Raw genomic sequence first — 23,183 nt, 5'->3', positions numbered from 1 at the left:
AACTCGTCTATGAAGTAATTGAAAGAACTGAAAACATCTAGACGTATATCACTAATTAATCCAACAAGAAATCACGTTTGCGAGTGTAATTTCATTTTTTTTTTTTTATTTACTCCTCGAAATGCATATAGGACGCATGTCGAATGCCAGTATGTTTACAAGAAAAATAATTCGGAAGATCTTGCTATTGAATATACGATTATATTACTATCGCAATAAAATCATCAATAAAGTCCCGTTGTGATAAATTATTCTCAAGTCTAAAAAATAATCGTTCAAATAATATTTATAGACGTAATATAAAAGCATATCGCTGTAGCTACAACGAAACTGCATCGTCTAACCGTCGGCATGTATAGCGACAATTACTTGATTAAATTGAATTGAAAATAAAAATTCAATCGACCGACCGAACACCATTACCTGCTGGTAATTAGTCTAATAGTTGTAAGTTGTAAGTAAAAATTCACTCAACTTTAGAGAGGCTGATCACTCTACGAACCCCTATGATAAAACGGTTGATCCTGTGTATAAGCATAGAAGATAATTGTTTTATCATCGGGGTCCGTAGAGTTACTTGGATTCCAGCCGCGACGAGCGAGCTGAACTTTCCGACTGTCGGTAACTCAGGAAAGCTGCATACGCACAAGTGTAGGTATTACAGGCTGGCTGCGCCGTCTCGATTCGTGAGAAACAGTTGACCGACCCGTTTCTATGAAATCCGCAAGAGCGTGCCAAGGTCTCGGAACCACGATGAACGTGTACGACACACACACCTATAATGCGTAGCACAACGCGACACGTGACGACGAGCTGCGAAATACCGACGCGGCGTGGCGCTAGCATCGGGTGAGTAAAAAAGGTTGCAAATGGCCGCTGTGCACCGTGGACAGTGTGTACCGTGTAGTAAGGAGGCGGAGTTGATTGCGAGCAGCCTGATGTCGAGTGCGTGTCGTGGCGTAGTGAGTCGGTGAATATATAATAATATCGGTATATCGCGAGATGTGATGTCTCCGAGGAAGGTGCGGTGAGTGAATATCCAGGGGTGCGCGTCGCAATTCGAGAATGTCTTCGGACTCGCGTTGATAAACTCGCGAGGGTTATCCAAAAGCGGTAAAAGCAGGAACGAGAGTTGTATGTAATCGGAGTAATGAAACCGGTGTCCGAGAGCGAGCTGGGCGTGGAAGAGGTTAAAGTCGTCTCAAACTCAACGGCGGCAATTCGGTCCGACGGATCGACTGACGGAGGGACGCGAAGCGCGGAGGGTCACAGGTTCCGACGGACCTTCACGCTGCCGAAGAACCCGTTTCAGAACGCGGCGAAGATGTCGAAGCGTCGGGTGAAGCACAAGGACGGCGGACAGCAGCAGCAGCAGCAGCAGGACGCGAACGCCCCCCAGGGACAGATCCATCCTGGCGGTGGTTTTTACGCGACGGCCGAACGACAGTCCGGGAAGAAGATCTTCAGGCGGCCCTCGTGGAAGAAGCTCATCAACAAGATGGTCCAGCACATGTCGAGCGTTGGGGTCCAGCAGAAACCCTCGAACTGCGACGGACTCAGCCTCTCGGCCCACGACCTCAGGGTGCCGCCCCCCAGGCCGGCGCACATTCCGCCGGACCGCGTCCCCGGGGTGATCGGGCTGAGGAACCACGGCAACACCTGCTTCATGAACGCCGTACTCCAGTGCCTGTCCCACACCGACATACTGGCCGAGTATTTCGTCCTCGACCAGTACAAGGTCGACCTATCTCGCCGCAACAAGCTCAATTCGAAGAAGTACGGGACCAAGGGCGAGATCACCGAGCAACTCGCCCTGCTTCTCAAGGCCATATGGAGCTGCCAGTACGACCCCGAAATGAGCACCACCTTCAAGAGCGTCGTCGACAAGTACGGAAGCCAGTACAGGGGCAATCTTCAACACGACGCACAGGAGTTCCTGCTTTGGTTACTGGACAAAGTCCACGAGGACCTCAATCAGGCGACAAAAAAGAAGTACAAGATCATCAAGGTGAGAGACTCTTACTAATCACGTCTTATTACCAATCTCGATATCTAGCCTAGGTTTCCCAGGGACGATGTTGACGTAAGTAACGTAAGCGTCACGAAATATCGGGAACAAATTCGTTATCTTGCAATTTTGGAATGATTTTTTTTTTCTTTTTAAAGTAGTTGGCTTTTAAAAAATATCGATTGTTTGTTTGGTTCGGTATGGTTTTCTAAATTTCAGACAATTCTAATGGTGCGAAGTATAGCTCTTTCCCGAACATGCGTCATTACATATAGTAACGTTACTACTAGCTTCAATCACATTTCCAGAGGTGACAAAAACGCCGACCGGTTAACAAAAATTCAGACATTGCATCCCGCGATCGATGATGAAATTCGTAAATTTCTTTTACCTGTGCCACTTGGCAACTCAACCGGTGGAACGACTTGATCGAATATTCCATTTTCGTACGTAAACATATTACGAGGCTTTTTGCACCCAGAAACGTGCCTAACTCTTCCTAAGTATTACGAAAGTGCTAATTGCAAGTATTGCGAATAAGGAAGAAGCGCCAGTCGATGCAACGTTTAAGAAGATATCCCATGTATATTGAATCACCTTTGGAGCTGAACATCAGGCTTACATGTTACGTAATAATTAGTTTAGGCGCTTAGCGGTCGAACATTCGTCTCGTTAGTTTCCACGCGTACACGTCGACGAACCTGAAACAAATTATTCGTCATTTCCTAGTGTTTAGAATACTCTCAAGCATGCGTGTATTCGTTCCTCTTATTCGTAGTACAGAACCTCGTCGAGCGAAGCGCCCTTGAAATTCGAACCTGGCTCGGGAAAAAACCACTTTACGTGTTTATAATTAGTTCCCTCGTTGTGTTTCCACTGTTTTCATTAATCGTTACCCGGGCGGTTTTTTTTTTTTTTTCTTATTTTTTAGGACAAACCTGAATCACCGAAACAGTCGTCATAGAATTAAATTTTGACTAATGTATTGAAAATTTGTGACAAAGATCTCGCGATTCGATGAAGTTAGAAAGAAGGCGTTGTTGATTGTGCCACTTTGTACTTGATGTCAAAACAATATGCGAGGCTTAGTCAGTCATTTCCTTGTCTTTATTATGCTCCGATGAGACAAATCCATCGTATTCTTCTTGATATTTTTTTCACGAGCGTGTGATGTAAAACTGTTTAATACTCCGCCGTTTATAAATAGATCCGTGTTTCGTCAGATTTGGGCCCCATCGTGTTGCCGGACTCGTCATCGTCTAGAACATTAGAGAAATCCGTCACTCGCGCGTTTCCCGCTTCCCTCTTGTCCTTATTATCGTCATTGTTGCCGCGTCTTGCAAAACTCTAACGTTTACGTATAATTCACTACACCTTTGCATCATCGTACATAACGAGTAATATGTATATTTGTACAAGGAAGACGGAAAAAAAATACGCCAATCCTCACAATAGTCACGTATTATCAACTAACGTGTAAAATAACTTCTCGAGTATAATTGTGAGTTTCGATTAGCGTAAAAATGCTAATGAAACGTAACAAGTTGAACGCGATCGTTCCAAAAACATTCGCACATGTCTACAAGTAGTATTGTCTTACGCTATTCTCGCAGCGCTTACTCGTCGTGTCCTTGACCAAAAATTCTATGCACCTAACCGGGAACGAAGTCTCTTCACGATGGTTATGATGCCGTATGAATTAATCAGTGATCCTCCCCCCCCTCCCCTTCCTTGCCCCTCCAAAAAAGGTTGGTTCTTCGACGTCGCTAAACGTCGTCGCGAGGCTTCACGCTGCGCATCCTCTGACTGTCGAAATTAAACAAATACCACAGAAACTAACGAATAAATGCATAATAGCAACGACGAAGTATCGCCTCTATTCTTGGACGATGCGGAGAGGAGCGGGCTGTAATCGTGTTAGGCTCCGATGCCGAATTATAGCATATGCGTGCACATAATCTTCTCCTTTTCGCATTTCCTACAACATAGAACGCAGAAATCGGCAGCTTACACTCGGTGTCCTTGGGAAGACAGTAATATATATATATATATATATATATATATATATATATATATGTGTGTGTATAGTACATTTGTTACAATGTGATGCGAGTCGGAAGGCCGCAGACGGATAGGCGGGACGGAGACGTCGGTTGGACTGGAGGCAGGCCTTCACCTAAATTTATTTCGCGTTCGGAGAAAATAAAACATTGTCCGCGGTCTTTGCTCGCTGTACGTAACAATAAAGTCTGTTTTAAACCGGCGCGGTTGCGATTTTCCACCGCGAGCGAGAGAAAAAAGTACGAAATTCGCAAAACTATATAATTTTCTTTAAAATCTGTACACGCTGTAAATGACGGTTTGAAAAACATTATTTCATACAAATCTATCGCTCGTAGAAGGATTTTTATGTGCTAAATTTGAACCCGCTAAATGACGGATTTTAATTGGAGCTGTACAGCTGCACCCTGACAGGCCAAATAAAAACGTCTCCTTAAGCAAGGAATTCCTGAATGAGAGACAGAATTGCCAATTAACATTTCTTGACGATGAACGGAACGGTTCAACGTTCATCGTCGTTCCCGTTGCTGCTGGCTGCTGACGCTACTCGCATTCTTACTCTCGACATATTTTTCATTTCTGCTTCTCCGCAATGCAGGCTACACAGTGCTCTGGGGATGACTTATATTTAATTACTCATTAAATGCGACTAGCTCCTCTCCTCCTCCGCGTATTGTTATCTTCTTCGTGCAGAAGCCAAAGGCTAGGAAGAAAGACTATTAGACTTTTGCCAAACGGACGATAAGTAGCAGGAACAATATTACAGACAACACAGTGGGTGCTCTATTTTATTGTTGAAGTATCCAATTTTTTCTTCTTCTCCCATAAGCACTCTGAAACTGATAATTTTCTCTATAGGCACCCTAAAGCAGTTAATTTCACCCTAAAACGTACCCATTTTTACAGTTAGTTGGGTTTTTTTCTCGATAAATTAAAATCGATTTAAAAAATTATTTTGATGCTTGAAAACAATATTCATACTTCCAACGTAACATGTAAAAAAAAAAAAAAAATAGATAAAATCTCAAAACTCTCTTACATTTAACGAAACCATAATTTTGACGGTTCAATTGAGTGTCGTTATCTACGAAATACCTGCACTCTTTCCAAATTATTTTGTTCCTATATTTAGTCGGAAATATAAAGATTGTTCTCAAGCATCAAATTAATTCGTTCAGTCCATTTTAGTGTATGAAAAAAAAAATAATTGAAAAACATCGAAAGTTTCAATGTATTTTCGATCAAAAATTTGAATCGCCTCTCGACGCGGTTTAATATTAGCCAAATAATTTTATATTCACAGGTTATTTTTTTTTTCTCTAATCTGAACATGTTTTTAGGATTGCGTTGAAAAAACACGAAAACTAGTAAAATAACGGAAACCCTAGTGCGTACCTAATTTTGCTCTGTTTGATCAGCAGTGTGAAAAAATATTGGAATCCTAATACCCTCCGATTTTTACAAAGCTTTCGTCGTGAATTTTCCCTTATTGTTTACTCGGATTCGTCATTGTAGTTTCCGACAAATGCGAACGGCACGAATACCGAGTTTGTGCAAGCTTCCTGGACAAATATAGTCTGCGCATATACAGCTAGTTTAATGCTAGTATTATACTCGTATATATATATCAGTCGAGGCGGTAGCCACAGTTTGTTCGGCCGCAGCTTATCTAATCTTTCAGTGAGCGCACATTTTGTTATTTTTTTCTCTGTTGCATTATAGATAAACTGAGAGACAGGGACGTATTTGCTCTAACGGATTCAGATATAACTCGAATACTGAATTTTTTTGTTTCTCAATCGGACGATGAAAAAAATTACCCATGTTAACCAGTCTGTGTACACAAAATGTCGCGTTCGGCCATATGTCCAACACGTATTTCATCTCACTCACGATTCTTATTATTATCGCGATCAATGAATTTATTAACGATGAGCTGCGCATGAGGAGAAAAATGCGATTGAATATCTCCGTGTCCAGCTGCTGCTCGATAAATTACAGCTATATAGTATAATATGTCGTTATGTATAGCTCGTTTAATTAGAAGTGATTACATCGGTTTATTCTATATATATAACTTATCTCCGTGATGAACTTTCTGAATGACTGACTGACTGACTTACTGACTGACTGACTCTGCGACTTCTCGAATACAGCAGCGGGTGTAGAGTTCATTCACTTCTCATGCCGCTAGTACTGCTACCTACCTACCGTCACTCACTCTTTTTAGGTTATACACTTTCTCGTTTGTTTATAGTCGCTATCTATACACTAATTGTGGTGAAAATTACGCAATTTCTGAATTTTTTTTATTCAGTTACTTTCGTACTACACTCAAATATCGTTGGTCGGCAATTTTTGACACGTTTGTCTTATTTGATCTTGAGCCACGTAACATTGTTAATTCCTTTTCGTTATACGGACGTATTTATATGACTTTGAACGTAACGATTATTTTTAAATACATTGTTGCAATTTTTCACGTATATATAAGGTTATGGTATTTCGTGTTGTTGTAATTTTTCTCGCCGCGAGGTAAAAGAATAAAACATGAGATTAGTCATCAAGCGCGATCTCTATATCTATACCGTACGTGTAATATTGTTGAAATAACCAACTCGCCTTTATTTTCTCCAATCACAATTCACACGCATAGCATAGCTTATCGTTTCACTAGTGTCAGTCTAATGAAAGCGGAGAGAAAAAATAAAACGAAGAATTGAATTTACTGCAGGTAAAATGTGTTGTTGAAGCAGCGGGAAGAAAACTCTTGAGATTATCCTTACAACTTGAAGATTACATTCATCGCGCTTTGAGAATCGCTCGATCACTTTCACCAAATCGCAGCTTATTTCGTAACCTTCGTTGGAAACGACGGAGAGGGACGGGTCAACTAATATTTACTAATGATATACGATGAACGAATAATAACGCGGGGAAAAGAAAATGCGCGATTGGTCGACAATCGTCGTTGCGATAGCTGCAATCATCGTCAGTATGGTGTAAAAGCAGTAACAGAAGAAAAATTACCAAATATTTTTCGAACGATATTGTATTAAAATCATGTTTCATTTCTACGCACGAGACTGCAGAGAAAAAATAAATCGAAAAAAAGTGTCGTTACGGTGATGTCATCGTAACCATCCATTGAATTAAGTATGAGTAGTGGTATGCCTAAGTGTGCGCATTATGTCTGCGACAACCGCGACGGCTGGCAGTGCTTGTAAACTTCTTTGAGTGATGAAAGATTGGTAAAGAGATATAAAAAATACAAAAGGAAAAAAGAAAGAGAAAGAAGAAGAAGAAGAAGAAGAGGATCGCGATAAGTAAATACTATACCGTCACGTCACGAATTATCGCGCTTCGTGTACCTATTCTTATTGCACAGTCTCGTGAACCAAAGGAGTTTTCTTCTCTCGCTCTTTCTCCTTTGTGGCTTAAGCAAGCAAGAAGCCGTATGGTAGATTTTTTCAAACATATTTCTTTACCATTTAAAGTCATTCAGAGTGGCGACGCTGTCACTGTCTCTTACGTTATACTTGCGCGTACGCGTGTACGTGTGTATCTTGAGCTTGAAATATGCGTAAGAATAACCACGATGAGGTTGCACTTTTTGCGATAAGAATGTAAGACCTGAAGCGGGCCGCGTATTTGCGGATATATTTATCATATTTTTCCCCATATTTGTTCGTTAGGTTGTATGAACGCAGGAGGCTTGAATGTATGCACAGGGAATACTCGTATCGTTCTCTCTGAACGAGGTGTCGTTTCGAAACGGTACGTAAGGTTGTAAATACACACAGGAGCACATATCCATAATAATGAAATTTCTCAAAAGTGGTAGGACTCTCCAATTACCAGAGCTGAAGAATTTTCATTGTTTCTCTATTCTTGGTTCTTTTCTTGTTACCCGTAAATTTTTTATTTTTATTTTTTATTCCTCCTTCTTACGATTTAACAACAAATTTGCCGCACGATGTACAACGTGTACATCTATTTTTCATACATGACCGCAATGTTTAACGCAATGTCTGTGAAACTCTGTCGGTAAAATGAGGATTAAAAAAAAAAAACTCCACTTTTTAGGTATACACGACCACTTGTAAGGTAAATAAAGATAATTAATAAATGAACACCCGATATGCGCTTTGCATATCCAAGCGGTGCGTAAATAGACCGAGAATGACTCGCCGAATCCGGCCTTCGAATTCACCGAAAAGTCCGGTTCGTCGGTTTCTTGTCTGATGTTCTGGTTCGCGTTCTTTATGCATACACGCATATGCGCTGGATCGAAACCGAATTTCCAGAAATACGCTTGTAGCAAAAGAGAAACTTGAATGCGCCGGTTTGTACGGTAACAAGTAGGTATGTATATTGTGTATACATTGTAGATACGTAAAAACCTCGGGCGGAGGACGAAATATTCGCTGGCTAGCGTGACGTGCCCCACTTGACACGCGGTCGTTGTAATAAATAAATAAGTACACGTAAATAAGAAGGTCGATATATAACATGGGGCGCGCGATCCCTTTCTGGAGAAACGAAACTTGCAGGCTAGATTCCTCATGAAAATACAAGGCTAATCGCCCTTTGCAGAAACTTCGAGGGACCGACAGTTTTCGAGTTATGGAACGTTGAAGATCCGCCAATCGCCGGGCTTCCACGTGACTCGGGCCACGCCCCCGCCGTTCTCCGATTGGTGGAAGGCTTGCGCGGTCTCTAATTCGAAAACTATCGGTCGCACGGCGTTCGCGCAAACTAACTTTGGTCATGGATCATCGTCGGCAATCCACCTTGGACGTTTGGTAGACGTTCCGCAGGTTTTTTTTGCAGGGAACACAAGCCGCCGTGCCGCTCGTTGTTTTTTCTCTTCTAATTGTGTCTCGTCTCTGATTTCTGCATCAGTTTATCACCCGTTGTCCTCATAATTAAATATGCAAAATCCACGAACGACGTCGTCGTGAATCATCGTTCCAGCCGGCGGGCGAATTGTGTAGTCGGTGGCGGAGGATTGTTACGTGTTATGACTCCGTGACCATGCTTGCTTCTGTGCTGCTCCGCCGGTGCGAAGGTCGTGCTGATGTATAGTAAACGAAAACAAGCCCGTACCCCACCCACGCTCGTATTATTATGTAGGTATAGTTATTCCGGCGAAGAGGAACGGCCGGCGGCGGCTTAGCTCGCCAACACAACATAACCTAACGTAATCCTAACCTTAAATATACAGACACCGCAATCGGAAACAGGACTTGCAAGTCTGCAAACACGCCGCCTTGTCGTTTGATCCTCTCGGTTATTATTGGTCGGTGATAATCGCGTTGCTTATTCGTACGCAAGGATACAATTGTAATCATTATTATAATTCGCGCATGCGCGTTGCGTTATGCGCTGTGGAGTCTCTCCAGAACCAGCTACGGTTTCTGTGGCCTTTTCCGTACTGGTTCCGTCCCTGAAAGAATTGAACACCGCCGATAGATGGATAAATAGATAGATAGGTATATGTATTATATATAATATATATTATGTCGAGTTCGTAACTCGTTCGAGGTTATGGTCTCGCGTGACAGTGGAGGTGCTCAGGGTGTTGATGCGGGACTGATCAACCGTGCCAAGGTAGCTTTAATACGTGTACAATGTGTGTGCAATGTACACACGGATCGCACACACACTTGTATGTAGTCATTCGTGCGATAAGCAACAAGGATCGAAGCAAAGTCGTAGCTTTGGTTATAGAGCTTCGAATACGATCTAGAAGTCACGCCTTACAGAGATCGATTTCGTTGTCGCGTTTAAACGAATCAGGCAAGATTATAGGGGCTTGCGTTGTACGTCGTTACTACATGCATAATTGTAACCAAAAGCTGTGTACGGTTGTTGTAACGTGCTGTACAGTCTCGTGTTTTACATAATTTATTTTGCAACGCGACAGTCACGCAACAGCAACGTTTTATCGGTGAAAAAATATATATCAGAAGAGAGAAGAGAGAGAGAGAACAAAAAAATTGAAAGTCGTTTCAATTAGACCAAAACCTGTGTACGTAACGACCGTAACTACCGTTACTGGTACAGTCCCAAAGACAGGATAGGAAATTCAGATCTCACCGCTGCTGCTGCTCGCCTGTGCAGATTTTTCGCAACGAGCGAGACTAAAGAAGTTATAATACCAAAAGAAAAAAAAAAAAAACTTGTGGGATATTAAAACGCGAAACATGGAAGAAAACAGAGATGCACGTAGAAACGGGATATTAGAGGACCAAACGTTGTTTCGAATATTCCTGCACACCTTGCAATTAGTGTGAAAAACGTTTATTATGCACAATGAATACATTACAGTATATAACAATAACAAAACGTAATTAAACATTATTATTTCCAACAATTTTCTGTAACAATATTACATACCTTAACACCGTTTCGTATGGTATAATGATAGCTGTATTCTCTCGCAAGTCGCGGCACATTTTGCTTGCAGGCTGTGGCAGTTTAGCACGCGGCTAATACGTCGCGGAATTCCGGTGGTCGCATCGGCGCGATGCAGGTGCGGAGGCACTGAATTAGCTAATCAGTGACGCGGTTCGTGCACCGGCAGTTTATCGCTTGTCAAGACCTGCGGGTGCGTCGTGCATGAATATACGTACGTATCTACATACACGCATGCGTGCATGCATGCGGTAATACCTTATTTCGTCCACGTAATGATGACGTCATTCAACGCCTCCCCTCGTGTATGATGGACCCGAGTGACATTGACCAAGAATGAAATTCCGCACATAATGCACATTGGCGTGTCTTTATGCCTGCGTGAGGAGAGGTCAGCCTTCGTGCATATGCACACACGTGTATGTATACGACAAAATATTATAACACATACTGCATACCTTTGACTGAGTTGAACGAGTTTTCTACCGGTACAGGTTCCACCTGCCCGCGATAGTATTTCCGGTTTAATTATGTGATGTTGTGCCTGTACAGCAGCGATTTATGAGTATGGAACTTCCACTAATGGATTTCTTTGTATAATATTACGGATGATTCGTTGCCGTAAATGGATTGTACATCGTGTACGTAGATACGTTATTCCTAAACGTTACACGGTATTTAACAACAGAATTTAAAACGGTTGTCCGACTATGGTGGTAATTCGGCTATCTATTTTTAGGTGTAACAACATTAATTAATGAGTCTGCAGCGTGTAATGCGTGATAATTGAATGAATGAGAAATAGTGTGGAGAATTTACCAAGTGAAACTCTTAGGTACAGTGAACTTGCGTGGCTGTAAGTTTACCGATGAAGGAAAATAATACGTACGTACGTTACGTATACGTACAACGTATAAGCTAAGGAAAATCGGATCGCAACTCTTAAGTCTTCTGGGGGTTGCGGTAATTCAATTTTACCCTCTCTGCACAGCGGCTTATGGTTAGGGCCGTGCATCAGCTTTACTTACGGCTGAAACAATTCTCGGAGGCAATTATTGCCTATCGCCGCAGCTGGTGGGAGGAACTACCGTGCCTCCTCTGGCTTTAATTAAGGGGTTACATGGGTTTCGAAGGTTAAACAAAAACCAAATATCTTCTATTATAGCTTATACTTTGACGAGGAATTCCAAAAAAAAAAATTATTTAAATTTTGAGCAGAATTGTACGCAAATAAACTACAATTTTCGGTAAACATCTACAACATGCGTTGCCTTGTAAATTAAATCGTGATCGAATAAAAAAAAAAAGAAAAAACAAACCTTCGTCCAAGTACTATAGTTAACTCTATTTAGAAAAAGTCTGCAAAATATCAATAACCACGGTACGTTAGTTGCTGAGAAATCCTGTCCACCGATTACAAAAATACAGTTTTGAGAAAATAACGATATACGTACCTGCGATGCTCCCGGCTGATTGAGCCTAATGTAGAGGAATTTCCAAAGATTCTTTCTCAGGCTTTCACTATAATTAACTTGAAGCTCTGGGAAAATATTATTGACATCATGTACTATTACACAATATTTTTAAATGAATAAATGGATGAATTTTTGAAATTTCCAAACTTACGTAACTCCATTTATAACCGAGAGTTTGATTTTCCAAATCCTCGTTATACTCGATGACGCAACACTGCAGCTCCCACGGCGTGTATAATACACATATTATTATCATGTATACATTTGCCGGACGGTATTCCAATGACTAATGTCATGTGTACACTGACTCGGCTGATTTTTTGGGGTCAGGACCTTTGAATCCGAGTTTTATTCAATGGAGACAATTAGCTACGACTACGACTATCCGACTGAGTGCTCGCTCCTCCGTTTATCGAGCATTATCATCATCTTCGTCTCCGCGTCGTATTTTGTTTTTTTTTTTCGTCGTGCCTCGAGTCGTCCCTTCATTTCGGTAGTCGCTGCACGCCTTAGGAAAAATCCGTGTTAGATGACGGTTTTTATCATAGAAAATTAAGTACTTGGTCGGTTGATCGATTTTGAAAGTTGGGAAGATGTGGAAAAATTGTTATTCGATGTATCATAGTTAAACGCATGATGCATAGCTGATTTATGTTAGTCACAGCGCCCAATGGCTAATTTTAGTTTACTTCCGATGCACTTCCGGCGCCTGTGAGGCTCGTTTTCTTTATTTATTTGTTTTTTTCTTACTTCCTTCTTCAATTTACGCCACGCCTCTACCGCCGCACTTCCGTTTTCGCTTTTGTACTCGTTATGTATATAACGCACCTATAAAGGGTCGCACCCTGTCCCTGCGACACAGGGTCCCCGTATACATATACGGTGTATATATATAATTACCTAAACGAAAACTATTTTCGGATCACGGTTGTATACAATATAATTCACTGTACAACCGGATGTGATAAATTCTCTAACTCGAATCATAACTTTATTAATCGTTTTCGAGGAGATATGGAACCTAAATCATATTTGTGTGCCCGGGAGCAAATCATTAGTCTTTTCTTGACATCGTGTTTTTCTTTCACTCGACACGATTCACATATGCATTCTGTATCAATTAAAAATCGCGTAATGAGCCGTGCGAGAATTATTTGATTTCTTTCACAATTTTTCTACGAAATTTCTATGTATGTATATATATTTATATTATTAACGTGCAATAATTGCAACATATGAGGTAATATTTTCGTCAAACGTAACACTCGAATTTTGTACGTAACGCAAAAAAAAAAAGAAAAAAAAAACAGGAATGTCTTACGTGTGATCTAATATTATTATGCAAATTGAGAAATTTTTCCCCTCCTAGGATAGAACCAAACACTCGTCGAATAGTAGCAGAATAATGTAGTTAAAGAAGAAGAATAGGCAAAAGACGGAAAAAGCAATGAACACCGTGATTCGACGGATTCGTAAACTTCCGGCTGTATTATATATAGTGTAATTTACTCAAGAGTGACTGTAGAAAACTTCGGTCTCTCTCCCTTACCACTGGTCAGGCAGTATTTTGAGTTTATTGAACTACTACGCGTTTCACTACGTTTTAACACGGATCAATATATAGCTATACGGTATGTAACGTGCGTTCAGAGGCAGACAGGCTGTCTGTGTCAGGCACTGCGCGCTTTCTCGCGAGAAGTTGTCAATGTTCTTCGGAGTACAGTTGCACGAACGTTAAATAATAATAATAATAATAATAATAATAATAATAATAATAATTGTTTCGCGACGAGTGCAAAGATTATTAATACATTAGTTTAGATTCATCGATGAAATGAATGTTTGAAAAAGTAGAAATATAATTTCTTTACGTATGCACGATAGATTTGAAGTTAATTCAAATATCGATTAATTTTTAACGAATTTTTAAGTCGCAAGTTTCAGTGACATGAAAGATTAAAAAAAAATTGGGTACGCATCGAATATTTTAATCGTCGAAACAATCGCTTGTGTATAATTGATACGTAACGAGGTGTTGTATAAATTAACGACTGCGAATTGTAACGAGTATAATGTAAGTTCGGTAATCTTGGAGTTGGTATAATACTTCCGGTATATATCTGCACAGCTATGTAACAACGTCGCAGATGGTCAGCTCTGTCGAGCAAAACCGCATAACAAGATATTAGAGTACTTGCAACGGCGTTAAATCGTGATTAGCAGCGTTTCTGTCGCGACCATTTCTTTCTCTTTCTTTCCTTCGTGGTGCAGAAAAGTACATACCAAGACGACTCTAACGTTGATTATAACGTGTAATCAGATGATACGGTATATCGCACGTCTATCTCTTATTTATCATTCCATACATATAATATATGCGTATATACGTATATGGTATATACGATTAACACACCTCTGCGTTTTACAGCTGAATTGCCTGAGACGAAGATATCAGGTATAATAAACGGACTGCGTTTGTCGATCGGCTGGATACGTGGCGCCGTGATTATTTCGCGATGCGATAAAAACAACGTGCAGTGGATCCGCTGCATCTGATCGATAGGTGTAATATGTGAATGAGGTATATCTCTGGGTTTTACCCATCGCCTGTCATTTAATAACAATAATAATGATAGCAACACAACAACAGGAACAACAACGAGTTATCGTTGAAATTTACATAATTGACAAAATCTCTCTCATCCTGCAGTACGTAATAATAATAACATCGACTCATCGTGCAGGGCTTATTACACGCCGTTCTATATATAGAGCAACTCGTTTTAACCAGTTAGTATGTGTATATTTGTATATATATATATATATATTTGTGTGTGCATGCATATGATGTGCATACATTGGCGATATGTGTAAGCCGGACGGTACGGTATGTATATACATGTACGTATAACTAACTCTATGACTAACTACTCTGCGGACCGCAAAACGTTTTAACATCCATCGCGCGGTGACGCCAAACACGTGCCGTTGTAACTTGTAAAACTTATCAGACAGCTGACGCAGACTCGGGGTGATGATGGGCGCATCTATTATTATAATCGGCGGATTATACCTAGACCTACTGTTTAAACTATGGGGGAACTTTGTGCCGGCCGTTGAAGATTGCGACGAAATTTACTTCCAACTCGGCTCTATCATCACGCAAACGCGGCTTGATGCGGCAGTAATTGGATCAAGGATAATCCTGAAATCGTAATTTAGCAAATCGATAATCATAATTACATAAATCCTTTCTTAATTCGAACGAGATTATGCACGAATTTACATATCATTATTTATTGAATGTAAAATTAGGTCGTTGAATGAGAAATTCTGAATGATTCCATTAAATCCGCCAGACAGAATAACGGAAAACAATTGACACGTATTTTTACTTTTTTAAATTCAATGTTTTATTAACAAAAATATAGCCAGTTGCATTTGCGTGACGTCGTAATGTTCAGATTGTAGTATAACTTTTTCATTTCAACGGATGTCACGCGACATTGTATTGAACAAGAATAATTAATTGTCTTGCGGTCGAGGCCTTCCGCAACGTCACTGATTGAAGTTTACGTATAACAGAAAGGAATCAATATTGTCTTAAGATCACTTCTTTCCGTAAATGTCGACCGCTTTTTACTACAGTACGGCGATCGCGGTAGAACAAACACACACACGCACACACAGAGGCGTATGTCCATCAGTGCACCGCAGCTATAATCGAAAGAGCAGCGGTATATTTGTGCACTCGATTCCCGGCTTTCTTGGCTGCAGCGTCTACTATTACTCGATGATGCATTTTTTATTCCCTGGCTGCGCGCCTCTTATCTTTCGAGATCCTTGGACTACATACATGCACCGCTTCGCCATTAGAGCTGCACGACTTGCTCGCTTGCTTGCTTGCTTGCTTGGTCAGCGCCAGAAACAGCAGCGGCATTTGTGTTACATTTTATAGGGTATGCTTGAGAGCGAGTGAAAACCACGACTACAGGACGATTTCACTTCATGATCAAGTCTGGGCACGATCGAGCTTCGGCGGTGCAGCACATAGAATCGCGTGCCAATTATTAAGTGCGCTGTCATTGATCGTCAATGTTTGTATGATAACGTACGGTGAATTTTGTGATGTATAACTGCATTTTCATTTCGTTATATGTATATACTGGGCCGGTTTTTTTTTTTTTTGTAAACTTTTTTTCTTCATGCGTACCCTTCGATAATTTAATTTTTAGCTTCAAAAGAAGCCTCGTGAAACCGGAACTCGGTAAGTGAAATTCTAAAAGGTGATTCATACGGTTTGAATTTTTCTAACACTAACCACAGAAAACTATACACGTTGGAAAGCTGTTTTCGGCTTCATTTTGCAGATAATCAAATTTTGTATAAATAAGGTTGAGACTACTATACACCTAAATGTTCATCTTGTATTCGATACGAACGTTTAAAGCTGAATGCATTGAATAAATGAATGAAGATACTCGTAAACTGTAATCTCCCCCGTGTTTTAAGCTGATAAAAATAATTTCTTGACTTTTTTTTTTTGTAGACAATTTAATTTGATTATCTACAAAATGAAACCAAATACAACTTTTCCCAACTTGTATAGTTTTCGAGATATTTTGGTTAGAGCGTTTGAAAAATTCAAACCGGGTGACTGATCTTTTAGAATTTGACTACCGATTTCCGGTTTCATGAGGCTTCGTTTAAGACTAAAAACTAAGCTTCCGGAACTGGAAATCGAATATATAAATACGTCAAGCCAATTTTACCATGCAACACCGAATTCCTCTTTTTAAACAGAACAAATATCCCCCAATTCGAATCTAGACACGGAGTATGTATCACAAGATTAGCATAAAGATGGTATATATTCATGCGCGGTGTATAATCCATGAATGTCAAATATCATATTCACAAACGTAAATCTGCTTAGGTATAGTATACGCAGATCTGTAATTACGTAATAATTCACAACGCAACAGCATTTGCCGAAACATGAGACTACAATAATATATGTATATTATATAAAACAAGTTTCCAGATAACAATGTTCTTATATAAACCACATTGTACAATGTGTGTTGAAATGTGCAGTTGATGCTAGCTGCAATATTTCCCATATCGGGTTTTGTAAATGCCTACCTGCAACAGGTTCAGATTGTTATACAATTTTGTACGGCGAGCTAAATTTCTTAAATTGAATGCAAAATATATATGACACATATCTATTTTATCAGTCGATGATACGCCCGGTTTTCAATTAAACAGAAACTATATTTTATCGGATAGATGATGCGCACAATATGCGGACAAATTTTAATTCCTTTATCTTTTTGATTAATTTTCAGAATTCTTTTGGAAGACCGGACGACATTGTGGCGGCGGAAACGCTCGCGAATCACGTGAGATGCAACAACTCCTTCGTCCACGCCGTGTTTCAAGCCCAGTTCCGGTCGAGTCTGACGTGTCCGCGATGTCATCGGCAGTCGAACACTTTCGATCCGTTTCTGTGCGTCTCGGTACCCGTACCGCAGAATCACCGACAGATAAGCCTCTTCATAAACGTTCTTTACACGTCGCAGCAACCTCGTCAAGTCAAGATCGGCGTCAGCGTAAATCAGGCAGGTAACGTCAAGGAACTTCGCGAAATCCTGGCCAGCGACACTGGAATAAGTGAGGATCATATGCTGCTCACCGAAGTTCACGACGAAGGATTTCACAGGTGAGAGTCCGATACACGGAGTGACAAAATCGACTCGACCGCCTTACGTTGGGCAACCCGTCGCACTGCAATGCGCGTCCGGTTGTCTGACCGCAGGATCCTTTATCGCAATTCAACTGAACAATAAGTCAAACCGCCAACATTTGGAGCCCAATTACGTTGTAATCATTATGAATATCTAACGCATCTTTTCATCACACCTTCCTTTGTATCTTTTCTCCTTCATTTCCTCAGCCTCCAAAAGTTGACTGAGATTGTTCTTCGATGATCTTGAATATATAATTAACTATATGCCGATCTGATTTGCTAACGCAAAAAAAATAATCATTTTCAGAACATTCTCCGACTGTCAGCCACTTTCTGTGATAACGGAGAACGATCCGTTGTACTGCATAGAATTACCGCAGCTCAAGGAACCGGCGGAGCAGGCGTACATTTTACTCGTATGGATAAACGTCCTGGTGAAAGGGGATTTGAGGGAACGATTCGGTAGTCCGTACACGATGCAGGTTTCGAGGGAAACCTCGTACGAAGACTTGCAGAAACTACTGCTCAAGGAAATGCACACGACGTTGACCGACGACGTTCTCACGTCGAGCCAAAGTCCGGGTCTGTTTAACATCAGGGTGGCCGATCCGGCCGCAACCCCCGTCCAGGACGAGCATCCATGCATAGATCCCTGCGTCGAGCATCCTCTTTACACCGAACAAATCGAGCAGGCGTTGGCTCTCTGCGCGGACGACTCCGGACCTCAGCACGTTAAGCTGATACTCGAATGGGACGAGGCTACCAAGGGGAACATCATCCAGGACGATTCCGATCAAATCGAGGAACACGCCAGCGTTAAACAGCTGAAGACGAACTCGGTGCAGGGTGGAGCGGTGACGCTTGAGGAGTGCTTCGACCTCTACACCAAAGCCGAGATCCTGGGGGCGGAAGACGCTTGGCACTGTCCTTACTGTAACAGAAAACAGGAAGTGGTCAAGAAGCTGGGACTTTGGTCCCTGCCCGACATATTAGTCATACACTTGAAGAGGTTCAAGCAGCAGTCGAAGCAGAGGTCGACCTCGAAGCTCACGACGCTAGTTGACTTTCCGCTTTACGGTTTCGACATGACGCCGCATCTCGCTCACAACAACATGCAGACGCATACGAACCTGACGATGCTCGGGGGACTTGGATGGTCACCCTGGAAGAAGCCCAGACCCAGGCAGAACCTGCCAAAGTATGACGAGAACGTCTACGATCTCTACGCCATATGCAATCACCACGGCCAGGATCTTCAGGGCGGTCACTACACGGCGTTTTGTCGGAATCCCTACGACACTCAGTGGTACTGCTTCGACGATACCAGAGTCGAGGCTGTCACCGACACGAATTTGATAACCAACGCGGCTTACATGCTGTTCTATCAGAGGCGCGGACTCACCAATAATTCCGCCGGCAACTCGTCCGCAGCTTCGACTAGCTCAGCTGGGTCTGGGCTTGACCATTGGGTCTCCAGAATGCCGCCTTTTCATTTTAGTAATAAAAATACCGCCAGCGTTGGCAACAACAAACAGAGCAAATCTCAAGAAGTTTTGTGCCAGGATAAAATCGTCGAGGAAAAGAATTTGAACAATTTCAACAGAGGTTGTCGCAACTACGCAACTCTTCAACCCAAAAAACGCAACGTCGCTACCGAAACTGAGAATGGTGAAACTGATCATTACTCTGACGACGAAGCGCCGCCAAGGAGAGAATGGGTAGGTAAAATATTCCGTCTACGTATCTCAATATTTTTCTGTACGGTATTATTACTTCTTTGAACGGAATTTTCCAATTCGTTCATTAAAGTTCCTTTATAATGAGTTTCATATTTCTTATGAAACAATAATACAACGATTGGTTCTGCATTTCAGGCCTCGCCGAAGCCGGTAAGGAAGACGTCATCCATCGCACTGACTCCCCTTCTTCCAGCTGTGATTCACGATGAAAACGGTGAACCGGAACCTGCAGTGATACATGAATCTACTTTGTAACACACGATCTAAGTCGGATGTTGGTCCGACCTGTGAGCTTGGCTTGGACAATGCCGTTGAAAATCGGATTTAATAATAATAAAAATAATTATAGTAATAATAGGAAGATAAGCGAAGGTATATTATATACGAGAAAGTCTGAAAAACTGATTTAATATTTAAAAAGAAAAAGACAGTGAATATAAGTCTGGGGTTTTTTGTATTTTAATTATCGTCGTACGGATATCTTATAATTATATCGATTCGTCTAATCATTGTCATTTAATTGGTTACTAGTAATAATAGTTATAATAATAGGACATATTTGTGTACGGTTTTTGGAAATAATTACAAAAGATCTCATAATTATGCTCTTTCGAAGCTATTTCTGATTACAAATTTAAAGTATACATATTACATATACATATATTATATTCTATTCTATTATATTATATTATATTATATTATTGCATACGACCTACTATTCGATACACACGCATACACACGCATACACACTGGTTTCATTTCTTATTTATAATGTATTTCTATACAAAAAATGTACGAGTTGAATGTTATATAGAAGGGAAACTGTAGATATTTCCCCTATTTCGCAGACTGTTTCGGAGAAAAGACCTATTTCCTAATTTACCAAAGTAAAATATTTCAATGATATTTAACTATAGGTACCAAATAAGTTAGGCAATAGGTCGATGGATAGAATACTTCTTCCTATTGATTCATAAATTGTTATGTATCACAGATTATCAATGTAACGCATCGTCAATTCTATGTCAGATCTTGTACAGAGAAGAACGAAAGTATGCAATTTTGACGCTATTTGTATAATCAGTCCTCAAATTTGACAAGTTATTACAGATGTACAGGCGCTTGAAAGTTTTATTTTTTAACCATGACCACGGACGTAAGCTTATTCAATTTAAAAAACTTTCTTATTTCCAGGGCTACTGCACCTACTATGTTCAGTCGAACATTGAGTAGAATTGACAGCGTATTGCACATCGAGTCTGTGTTTAGATATAATATTTATATTGTATTTATATCACCCACTAGTGGCCTTATCGAATATTAATAATTACATTGGAAATAGATTAATAATATTGATACACTATTTGAATTATGTAACGTTTTAATATTATCATGTACCGTTTCAATTATGTGTAGCATTTTTAATATGAAAAGTACGCGTCATCCGTGTTGGCAGTTTCGATTGATTAATTTTAGTCGATAACCTTCGCGGCACAAGTTGAACAGTTTCATATTAATTCTACATGATTATCGAGTTTCAATTAATTATAATCATTCCAGATAGGTAAGCTTTGTTACAAAAAGATGAACGAAAAACTCAATTTAAATTTATGTCCATGTATGTAGGTGATCAAATTATTTGAAGGCAACATTGCTAGTCACGCATCGTGGTCAGAGTTAGCAGCTACGAACGGGAGAAATATATTATGACATCACGATACGGAAAAACAAGAAAAAAATTGTCGAAATTCAGCCGTAACCTTTGTAATCTCGGTCTGCAAAATCATACAAGGATGCAGCTGCAAATTGTGTTACAGTAATTATATTCAATGAATTTTTGCTACTAAAATGGGATATTATACGAAATACGCAAAATTCGAAGTACTAAATGCACGTTTGATCTTTACGAACGAATCAAATCCGTATCTGCCGTGATAAATTTTCCTTTCAATATTAATGTAATTAAATATGCTCTACAAGTAATCGTCGAAAATTATTGCGGCAGCAAGATAGAAAAAGATCTTCGTAAATTATTCGAATATATTTAATAATCATTCAATTGTTTTTGTTCTTATAACAATTGAAAGATTGTTTATTCCATTAAGAGACAAAAAGTAGTAATAATAATAAGAATACTTTTTGCTCAGCGAATACTTTGTCCATTTTTAACTGTAATAACGCCAATTTTAGAAAATGATCCACAAGCGTATGGATACTCCTAATATAAATACATATAAATATGCATATAACAAGCCTTACATAAACTCTGTAAATTGATCTGTAGAGTATCTATAGGTACGTGAATATATAGTTTTATTTTCGGAGGCTCTGAGGACTGTCGGCAAAACATGGTTGTATTTGTATACATATAGTAATGATAATTATAATTATACGCCAATAACGACCATCGTTGTTGTTGTTATTATAACAAGTATTATTCAGTACTGCGTAATATGTTGTTCTAGAAAAACAATTTTATACCTATACTTCGTATTTGAAGTTTATAATGGTTGAAGAGAAAAATTAGAAGGAAAGTATGCGGTTTTCACGATAATTAATTGTGTGTGCGTGTGTGTGTGTACGTGCCTCTGTGTGTGTAGACAACCTGCGCGTGGTTAGGGAATTTTAAAAATTTCGTAATGGTCATTGTAGTAATAAAAATCTATTATTCATAAGATGGATATGTCTGTGAAAAAATTTGAAGAAGATAGAAAACGAGGAGTCACTTTAATTTATAAATTTTACTGCATTTAGATCCAACGTATGTGCGTGAGCTGAGCAATATGGCGCCCGATAGATATAATCAGCTGACCGTTTTAGTTAAATTACAGGGTTACCGAGGCACGTTGAACCTCGTACAAGTGGTTATGTTAAAAATGGGATGAAAAAAAACTTCTTTCATTATTGTGTATACGTCCTCGTAACTTGGTATATATTTCTGATGGTAGATTGCGTAGTTCGATTAGTTTCCAGTGCACGGTATAGACGATCCGAAACGACCAACTTTATGAAATATTAACATTGTAATTTTTTAAGTTGACGAAATTTGACGGAAAAAAAACGTGAGAATGCACTCACACGCATGAAGAAAATACGCAGCTACGTAAATTAACGACTGAAGATTGACAATGCCTTACAAAATTCAAGCCTCTGGTGTACAGATTGCCGACATTAAATCCTCGGAGCCTTCGGAGTATTTTTCTCTGTAAACCTTGGGCATTAATGTGATTATTATCTATTTCCACAACTAATAAAAACATTGAAAAAAAAAACAGATACATATGTAAATAGTAATAGTATTAATAATAATTCTCTCGTTACCGCCGCGATGATATCATACATATTGTACAAATATATAATAACAGGTACGAAGCATTGAAGATTATTATATTAATTATTAATATTACTATGATGATTATTATATTATTATTGTCAGAACGTTTTTTAATAGCTATTTTACCCCATACATGTCATATTTCATTCGTACATACATCGTGTAACCAAACAATAGGGTTATCGATAAATATATACCCATATATTATACATATTAATGATAATATATGAAAAGAGACTCAAGTATGATTTCAACGATTGATGCGATATATAGATACGAATAAAAATTTATAAACAGAGAGAAAAAAAAGGATTTGAAATCGTATCTCCCTACGAAAAATAGATCTTTGAATTTCTGAAGTTTTGCCGCCTAATCGCTTTCAAAATGGCGTCGG

General features: G+C 39.8%; 1 protein-coding gene across 1 annotated transcript; it reads left to right on the top strand.

Annotated features, from left to right (window-relative positions):
- The first annotated feature begins 859 nt into the window (after window positions 1–859).
- LOC124174589 (ubiquitin carboxyl-terminal hydrolase 31) lies at window positions 860–22,716 on the top strand. The gene is made up of 4 exons (XM_046553807.1): window positions 860–2,008; window positions 17,316–17,689; window positions 18,024–19,434; window positions 19,591–22,716. The coding sequence occupies exons 1-4, from the start codon at window positions 1,151–1,153 to the stop codon at window positions 19,708–19,710; spliced, it is 2,763 nt and encodes a 920-aa protein (XP_046409763.1). The 5' UTR covers window positions 860–1,150; the 3' UTR covers window positions 19,711–22,716.
- The last annotated feature ends 467 nt before the right edge of the window (window positions 22,717–23,183 follow it).

Source organism: Neodiprion fabricii, chromosome 2, assembly GCF_021155785.1.
Source record: "Neodiprion fabricii isolate iyNeoFabr1 chromosome 2, iyNeoFabr1.1, whole genome shotgun sequence".
NCBI lineage: Eukaryota > Metazoa > Arthropoda > Insecta > Hymenoptera > Diprionidae > Neodiprion > Neodiprion fabricii.
Note: the sequence above shows the minus strand (reverse complement) of the source record. Positions and strands in the feature narration are given on the sequence as shown.